Genomic DNA, 9,065 nt, shown 5'->3' with positions numbered 1-9,065 from the left:
GGATTATAACCATGGCAATGAAACAATATACGATAGGATTAATGTTCTCCCATGTAAACTATCACATAATTCACAATAAAACATTAAAAAAAAAAAAGAAGAGACAGATCAAGTACATCTTTTGGACCTGGAGTCCCTGCACTGAGAACCTCCTAAACCCAGAGTTATATCGATTCCAAGACACATGGAGATATCCAAGGAATGCCAGGCCCACAGATACTGAAAGGAAACAAGGACCTTCCTCCTAAACTGTGAGCCAATAGAGAAAGAAAGCTCTAGAGTCGATGCTCTAAATTCAGATTTCTAGCCTCCTAAACTATGAGAGTGTAAATCTGTTAAAGCCATCCACTTTTGGTATTTCAGTTACAGCAGCACTAGCTCACTAAGACAATGCCCAATATGCCAGTGACTGAACTAGAATCTGAATTTATGTGGACTTGGCTATGAACCCATTTCCATTCTACTATATGTCCTGGTGTGGCTCTGTGGGTTAAAGCCGTTTGAACTGCAAAGTCAGTGGTTCAAGCTCACCAGCTACTCCTTGGAAACCCTACATAGGGTCGCTATGGGTCGGAATTGACTCGATGGCACTTAACAATAACAGCATATCACTTGGATGGCACTGCAGGGTAAGCATCAGACTGATAACTGCAAGGTCGGTATTTCAAACCCACCATCTACTCTTGGAAACCCTATATAGGGTCACTATAAGTGGGAACCAACAACAACAACATACCACTAGGGTGATAAGTATATTTAACCAAGCTGGGCCTCAATGTTTTCATCTGTGAAAAGGTAGAGGCTGGAGCCCCAAAAACATGAGTCCCTTTAAATATTAACTCTTCATGATGCTTCTCCTTAAGTCTAAGTTTATTGTTAAGTGCTATCGAGTCAGTTCCAACCCACAGTGACCCATATAGGGTTTCTGAGGAGTGGTTGGTGAGCTTGAATAACCGACCTTGTGATTCAAACCAAAATTGCAGTACAGTGCATTAACCCACAGCGCCACACAAGGACTCCTTAAGTCTTGACTATTAAATGGCAATGCTGTTGTTACTGTTGTTAAAGTTCCAACTCCTGCTGACCCTGTATAGGGTTTCCAAGGAGTGGCTGTAGGAATTGAACCCCTAACCTTGCAGTTCAAACTGCCCCTGTGATCGAGTGCTTGTCCTACAGCGGCAGACCAAGACTCCAATACTTAACACTCAATTTTCCTTCATTTATTCTGTAACAGCTGTTCTGCAACAGTCTTTTCATAAAGGAATATGTAAGGTGCAACTATAAAAAATAGTCTCACCTCAGCTTCTCAGAGGCCACAGCCACACTATAGTCTTCCCAAAGTCAAGGCTATTTTCCGGTTTCTAGCTTTTGAAGGTTTTGAGTGCAAGTCAAAATCTGCCCTGGATATAGATTCAAGGGCATCCAGCTTGGAAGTGGTGGAGCTGGGGTCTGAACCCAGGGCCAGGGTATCAGTCACCAGACTTTGCTGAGGAGCCAGAGTGGACGATGCTAAAACCCTCCAGTCAGAGGAGGTTGCCTAGGAGTCTGTACGTGCTGAACCTGCACCTCTCCCAAACATTAGAGCGACCCAAACTGAAGCTTTTTGGGTCAGCAGAAAACACAGGTTAAAAAAAAAACTAAGTTGAGATCCCCATAAATCACTCTCATGTCCTGAGAGTGCTACCTCTGCAACTGTCAGCAGTCGCTAACTGGCTGTGCCTCCGACTGTCCACTGATTACAGTGAGATCTTACAGAGCTCTGAGCAGTCAATTCTGTACAAGTGCTTCACTCACAGCAGGTGCCCAGTTAAAAGCTCATTCCCCTTTGCCCCTTCTTTTATTTGGGAACACCAAGGGTGCTCTGGTAGCATAGTGGTTACAAATCGGGCTATGGACTGCAAGGTCAGAAGTTTGAAACTACCAGCTGTTCCACAGGAGAAAGATGAGGCTTTCTGCTCCTGTAAAGATTTACAGCCTCGGAAACCCAGGGTCACTATGAGTCGGAACCGACTCCATGGCACATAACAACAATAACAAAAAGGGAAAATGTACACAGAACTCTTCCTCGTTCATGCCCAGGTAATATGGACCTACTTCTTGGCCCAGAACCAAGCTGATTCCTGCAGGGATATAAGGTCAGTTCTAAAATGAATTATTTATCTAATTAAAAATCAAATGATTTGAATCCATTTCTATCAATTACGAATTAACTAGTGTGCATCTAGGATGTGCAAGAACAAACCAACAAGGTGCTGTGCTGGGAGTCCTTAAGTGAGATAAGATAGGCCCACCTGAACTCATATCTAAACTCTTCACACCCAGTGTTTGCAAGCAAATGGTCAACCTCATGGGATAGGGAAACCAGGCAGCCACACTTACAGATTTATATACTTTAAGAACCAGTGTTCCTATGTTCTGGTGAAGGGATAGCTAGACGCTCATCCTTAGCCTCCTGCAAGAGCAAGTGGTCAGGGAAAATCTTGCTTCTGAGCTTTAAGTGAGCTGAGTGGGAGAATGGACAGCTCCCTCCACCATAATTTAAGAACTCCATGACCAGGGACATCAACTCTACCCTGAAGTTCACAAATTCAGTCTTTTCCACCAAAAGATCCCTTTATTACTCTTCCTTTCTTGAAGACCCTGTAGACTGAAACAGTTTGTCAACTGAACTCTCATTATAGGACATGTTGTTGACCAGTTGAGAAAAAGTAATCAAGCACACAACTAGCCTCTGATCAACAAGAAATAATGCTATCAGAGTGAGTGATTCAGTTGTAGAAGTCTGTTATTCCAAGTAATTTATACAGTTTACTGCAGTTAGAGGTCAGATCGCTGTGATTCTGGAAAAAACATGTGCTTCTGAGGAGCCACAAGAACTGTCGAGCTGGAAACCATTCACCTGATCCAAGCCCTTCAGGTTTCAAAGCAGGAGAAAAGAATCCCAGAGGACCTGAGTCAGCTGGACAATACGTTCTTCCTTTAAGTATGGGTTGTGTGACAATACAAAGATGCACCGGTTTTCTTCAAGACATAATGTGTAAATCAAATCTATTAAATCAATGTTGGGCTTTAAGTAAAATTCTACCAAAAGTAAAATCCTTTAAAAATGTAAAAAAAAAAAAAAGTCACTTCCCATCACCTCTTCTGTCCATTCCAGCTGGAACTTTCCTCTTCCCTGGAGAGCACTCCTGTAACTGTATGGGACCCCTACAATGAAGGTGCTGGGAAGGGAGGGAGAAACACTGTACAGGTGTGCACTCTGCCCAGTATGGTCTGTCAGGCAGGATTGGATGGGCACAGAAATCACCTTCTCCATTCCCTGCTCTCTCTTCCCTCCCTCACACGTCTGGTCATGTCCCCCCTGGAATCTGGTTGCATCACTTTCTTTGGAACCACAGCACCAGAACTCCTATGGACTTTCTACTTCCCCAGAGGCCTGGGATCAAGGACTTGTTCCATAGCCCAAAAGTCTGGTACCTACATTTTGCAAAGGTGGAAACTCAGGCTCAGGGAGGGAAGAAGCACCTTGTTAGAGAGGTGTTCCTGAGGATGGCTTCCTAACAGAGAAGGTTGCTAGTGCAGGTGGTGAATGATTAGACCAATAATGGGAGAGCAGGGGTCTGTGTGGTCTCTCTTGTAGGGCGCAGAGCCCTGTGTTGTGGCTCTCTCTTCAGAAGTGGCTTCAGGAATGTGGCTGCTGATTTAAGGGAAGGGAGAGAGGGTCTACAGTCAGTCCTCCCTGACTCCAGCTGGGCAAACAGAGAGAGCTAGGGGAGGGGGATGTTCTCCAGAGGGGCCAGAACAGAGCAAGACAAAGGACTGGCAGAACTGGGAGCCATTGTGACCCTGCCCTCAAATGTTCAGGTTGAGCGTTCATTATTTGCTCTTGTTCCAACTCCTAAGGAGTTGTGTCCTACCCCCAGAGAAGAAAAGGGCACAGCATTCCTGGTTCCTAAGGGAGCAATCCCTCCCTGAAACTGCCTTTCCAGGATTAAGAGTGAGAGAGATTAATTGGACTCCTGGTATGGCTCTGTAGGATCAGCACTGGATTTCGTACCACAAGCAGGATGTCTGCTCTCAGAAACCCTACACAGGGTCTCTATGAGTCAAAAACGACTCGATAGCACTTGACAACAACAGTAACGGGATTAATTAAACACTTTGCATTTTGAGTCCATATAGTAAAACCTGCCTCCTCAATTTAAGATCACTTCCTGCTGGCACTTTAGAAGGGAATCTCTGCCATCCCTTCCATATGCCAGGTAAGGTGTGGAGGGCCTCCTACTCTCTCTGCTGGGAGGGCGTTGCCTCAGAGGGAGGTGCGGCTCCTCCAAAAGGTAAGAGACACTCAGAATGACCCATGTAGAAGCCAGCTGCCTGCCTCACCTGTAAAATGGGAAGCGATGAAAGGACAAAGTGCCTAGCAGGATGTCTGCTAGGATCTGCATGAAGGACCAGTCCCCCACTCCCCCCAGTGGCCAGCAACTCAGTGAAACCATTATGTCCTGCTTTTCTGCTCTGTCTTTTCCTCAGGCATGGGCATCTGACTAGTATCCCAGAGCAAGAAAGATCTGGGCACAGGGCTGCTTTGGAGAAGTCAGAAGGGAAAACCAGGACCACTAGTGAGGGGGAGGCAGCCCTCAGAACAACAAGCTGTTCCCAAAGAATGAAAACAAGCCCCACCCCAGCCAGGAATGGCTCCCTTCAGAAGGGACCCTGAGGGCCAGAAACCCCCTCGGGAGTTTCTGTGGAGGTGGGGTGGGGCAAACAGCAAAGACAGGTAGGTTAGAGGTCAATGGAAAGTTTCCTCATCACCCTTGGAAAAGTCCACAAGAAGGGCCCTTGGGGTACTCTGGCCTTGGGGGCAGAGAGAGGCCTGGGTTGGCCCCAAAGCTCAAGAACTCTCCAAGGCCTATTGCTCAGTCCTGGAAGCACTCAGTCAGGCCTTTCCTCAGTAATTGGGCTCACCTGGGCCCTGGTAGCTCAATGGTTAAGTGTTGAGTTGCTAACCACAAGGCTGGCAGTTCACACCCACCAGCTGCTCCTCAGGAGAAAGATGAGGCTGTCAGCTTCCATATGGATTTGTTGTTGTTGTTATGTGCCGTGGAGTCAGTTCTGACGCATAGCGACCTTGTACAGGGTTTCCAAGGCTATAAATCTTTATGGGAGCAGAAAGCCTCGTCTTTCGCCCGCGGAGCAGTTCAGTTGGTAGTTTCGAACTGCTGACCTTGAGGTTCACAGCCTGATTCGTAACCACTATGCTACCAAAGCTCCGGGAAACCCTAGGGAAGAGTTCTACTCTGTCCTACAGGGTTGCAACGCTGGAATTGACTCAGTGGTGGGTTTTGTTTTGGTTTGGGGCGTTTGGAACGCCTTCTCAAGACCAGGGTAAATGCGCCTACCACTAAGAGAACAAACGTTTCTAGAGTGCCTACTGTGTGCCAGGCTGCCTACACCCAGGTCTTACTAGCATCCACACTGTTTGGCAAAACCTGCTCATCCTGCTTGTTGGGACAAATTCCTGGGCAGGCAGCATGGCCTGCAGGTAAGGCATGTGAGAGCTGGAAGAACAGCACTCTGTGCTCTTCACCCGGAAGCAGAACCACCAGCAGCAGGTTGGGGTCAGTAGCATCTTCTGGAGGTTCCTCCAGGTGTGTCTGGGACTCCAGAGCCTCATCCTGGGCATATCCCTCACCTCACTGTTCTCAAGACCCTGTGAGAAGCCCTCTGCCAGCCAGACCCAGTGATTGAAGAGAGAGTGAGGGTTGTGAAGCAGATTTAGGTGGCCTCCGTCTTCCCCTGAAGACCAGGGGCCGGGAGAGGGGGAGGGGGGCTTGGGGCCCAACTCACCGAAAGGGGTCTCTGGAGGTGAAGTACGCAGGGACGGACAAGTAACTCCCCATCTTCTTCCCACACCAGATCAACAAGCTCAGCTGCAAACCCGTCTGGGAGTGCCTCAGGTCGGCTGCACACAGCCACCATGACAGGCCCGGGGCTCCTGGCACTCTGGCTGCGGACAGGCTGTCCAGTTGCTCACCTCTCCCTCTGGAGCAGCGTGAGGACTCCAGACCAGTCACCCTTCGGCAGATGCCCGCAGGGGCTCATGGCTGGGGCGGCTCCTCCCCAGTTCTCAGCAGCCTGGGCAGCCCCTGGGAGGATCTGCGGGCGTACCACCTCTCGGCTGAAGCTATATGCACCCAGGCATCTCCAGCAGGAGCCAGTGACTCGCTCAAAAAGAAGCACTGCTGTCAAGTTAGCTTTCTTCTCCAGTCCCGCCCCTGAGGGAGGAAGGAGGAGGAAGAGGAGGGGCTCCTCCAGGAACCGAGGTGTGTGGTTGGAGCAGCTGTTAGGAAACAGACCTTGCCGGCGAGGGGAGGAGCTGGCTGACGGGGTGCAGGCCAGAGCTGCAGACAATGACCGGACTGAGTGTCCATCCCTGAACGTATCATGGGCAGGACAGAGGAAATGGGGAGCACAACCGTCCCCCAGAGGCTCCTTACCTGAAGAACAGCCCAAAGGGCAATAACTCTGCTCCTCTGCTTAGAGGTGGGGAAGAAGCGAAAGAATAGACGGGGGCCTCTTGGGCAGGTGAGGTGGTCCAGAGTCACCTGGACCCTGGGCTCCCAGCTGGCACTAGACTCCATCACTGAAACCCTCCCCACTGCCTGGTCTGGGTACTACCCCAGGCGCCAACCACTGCCACTGCCACTGCCACTGCCACTTCAGGGCAGGGCCCAATGTGTTAGAGGATAGCTGACATTTCTCCATGCACCAAGCACTGTATCTCTCTGTCTGCTCTTACTCCCTATTGTAGAAATGAGGAAAGTGAGACAGAGAGGCTAGGGAACGGATCCAGGCTCAAAAAACTATATAGTAGCAGGGTGGGAAGTAAACCTCAGTCATGGGACTTCAGAGCCACAGCTCATAGCCCAGGGCTTCTTTAAGGGGAGGTGACCTGCAAAGACCCTTCTGCAAGTAGGAAAGAGCACAGGGACTGGGGCCCAGGTCACCTGCTTCCTCCCATTTATACATTCACTCATTCCCAGAATGCCTCTTCTCACACTGATCAATGGAGTGAGATGAGGACAAGTCGAGGGTGCTTGTGGGGATACTGGGCCAAGTATCTGCAAGGGGGACTCGCCTGAGGAACCCAGCTGTGGGGACAACCAGATCAGACATCACCCAAGGAAAGCCCCTCCCCCCGCACCTGCCTGCAGGACCACAGTGGGAAAGCAAGGCTTCTGGAGAAGACCCAGCAGGCCCAGACCTTACTGTCGCTCACACTCCTCCCTTAGTGTCTCTAAATAAGGATCATGGTGGAAGGTCTGCAGCAAAGTGGCAGCTGGGCTTACAGGCAGTTTTTCCCTCTTATCCCCAGTAACTGTATGCAAGGAGAACAATAAAGGTGGTAAGATTAGGGTTACCCACCACTGCAACCCTATAGCGACCCTATAGGACAGAACAGAACTGGGATTTCTGAGACTGTCAATCTTTGTGGGAACAGACGGCCTCATCTTTCCCCTGAAGTGGTTGGTAGGTTTGAATTGCTGACATTGTGGTTAGTAGCCCCATGATTAAACCAGGGCATTTTAGATTCAGTTTGCCCTCTATTAAGAAGCTACTGAGCACGTAATATGTTCCAGACCCATCTGTAATCGATTATACTTATCAACCTATGGAGTAAATGCTATCATCCCAATTTAACTGATGAGAAAACTGAGGCTTGCAGAGATCAAGTCACTAGACCAAAGACAAACAGGTGGCAAGCTGGGTTTCAAACCCAGTAAGCCTAACTCTTGAGCAGAGGTCAGTGCACGTTCTGTTGTTAAATGCTGTTGAGCTAGTTCCGACTCATAGACATCCTGTATAGGGTTTCCAAGAAGTGGCTGGTGGGTTTGAACTGTTGACCTTGCGGTTAGCAGTCCAGTGGTTATCTTACAGTGCCACAACAGGGCTCCAAAGGGCCATATAGCAAATATTTATGCTTTGCAGGAAACACAGTGTCTTAGCTACTCAATTGTGTTGTTACACAAAAGCTGCCATAGACAAAAAGTAAACAAATGGTCATTATGGGCACTGAAATTTTGCATTCCTGTAATTTTCATGTGTCATAAATTATTCTCTTGTGTCCTCCTGCCCAACCACTGAAAAATGTAAAAAACATCACAGGCCCTATGACAACAGGCAGTGTCCATAATTTGACAACCTCTGCTCTACAGCTAAAGCACTCAGCCACTCTGTTTATTGCCTCTGACTGTGAGGAACTGGGGTGGCAATGAAGAATAAGCACTGGACTGCTAACTACAAGATCATCGGTGGTTCAAACTCACAGCTGCTCCTTGGAAACCCTATACAGGGTCACTATGAGTCAGAACGGATTGAATGGCATTTAACAATGGTGAGGAACAGATTTTGGCATCTGTGCAGAACTCAGTCATCCCTACCTACCGCTCCACAGCACACTCTCACACAGATGTCACACAGGTCTGAGTGCTCACCCTGCGCCAGGCACTGCCATCTATGATGGAATTGTAACCCACACAACTAGATTCAGTAGAACCGTGATTTCCCTCATCTTAAAATGTGAAGGAACTGAGGCAGAGAGAGGTTAAATCACTTACCTGAGGTCACCAAGTAAAGTGAAAGATAGAGGGAGGATTTAAATCCAGATTCTACCTATACTCAACTCACTGCCGCTGAGTCAATTCTGACTCACAGAGATCCTGCAGGACAAAGCAGAACAGCTCCCTAGGGGTTCTGAGACTGTCACTCTTGATAAAAGCAGATAAACTCATCTTTCTTCCTAGAAGCAGCTGGTGGGTTTGAACTGCTGAACTTTTTTTGGTTAGTAGCCCAGTGCTTAACTCACTGTGCCATCAGGGCACCTTACTAAGCTCTAGCTGTACTACCAAGTTCCGTCCATACGAAGTTCTATCATGCTATGCTGGAGGCCAGCCTGGCCCAGAGCCAGACTGTCTGGGCTTGAGCGCGACAATCCGCTGCACGTAGAGCCCTTGGCACAGAGTCTGGAACACATTAAGGGTTGATAAATGTTGGCTGTTAAT

General features: G+C 48.6%; 1 protein-coding gene across 3 annotated transcripts in view; it reads right to left on the bottom strand.

The window, feature by feature from the left end:
* The window catches only part of LIMK2 (LIM domain kinase 2), a 98,411-nt gene that overhangs the window by 31,769 nt on the left and 57,577 nt on the right, over window positions 1–9,065 (bottom strand). The window contains exon 1 of one of the 3 annotated variants that reach the window (XM_006869269.1): window positions 5,851–6,282. The exons of 1 other annotated variant lie outside the window; for it this stretch is intronic. Coding sequence is in view for 1 of the 2 variants with exons in the window: in XM_006869268.1 (XP_006869330.1) it covers window positions 5,851–5,903 (53 nt within the window). In the remaining variant the exon portion in view is untranslated. Of the gene's footprint in view, window positions 1–5,850; window positions 6,283–9,065 lie in introns of those variants that run through there. One more of the 3 variants, XM_006869268.1, reaches the window with a different exon arrangement.

This window comes from Chrysochloris asiatica, unplaced genomic scaffold, assembly GCF_000296735.1.
Source record: "Chrysochloris asiatica unplaced genomic scaffold, ChrAsi1.0 scaffold00128, whole genome shotgun sequence".
Taxonomy (NCBI): domain Eukaryota; kingdom Metazoa; phylum Chordata; class Mammalia; order Afrosoricida; family Chrysochloridae; genus Chrysochloris; species Chrysochloris asiatica.
The sequence above is the reverse complement of the archived record's forward strand: the minus strand, read 5'-3'. Positions and strand labels throughout refer to the sequence as shown.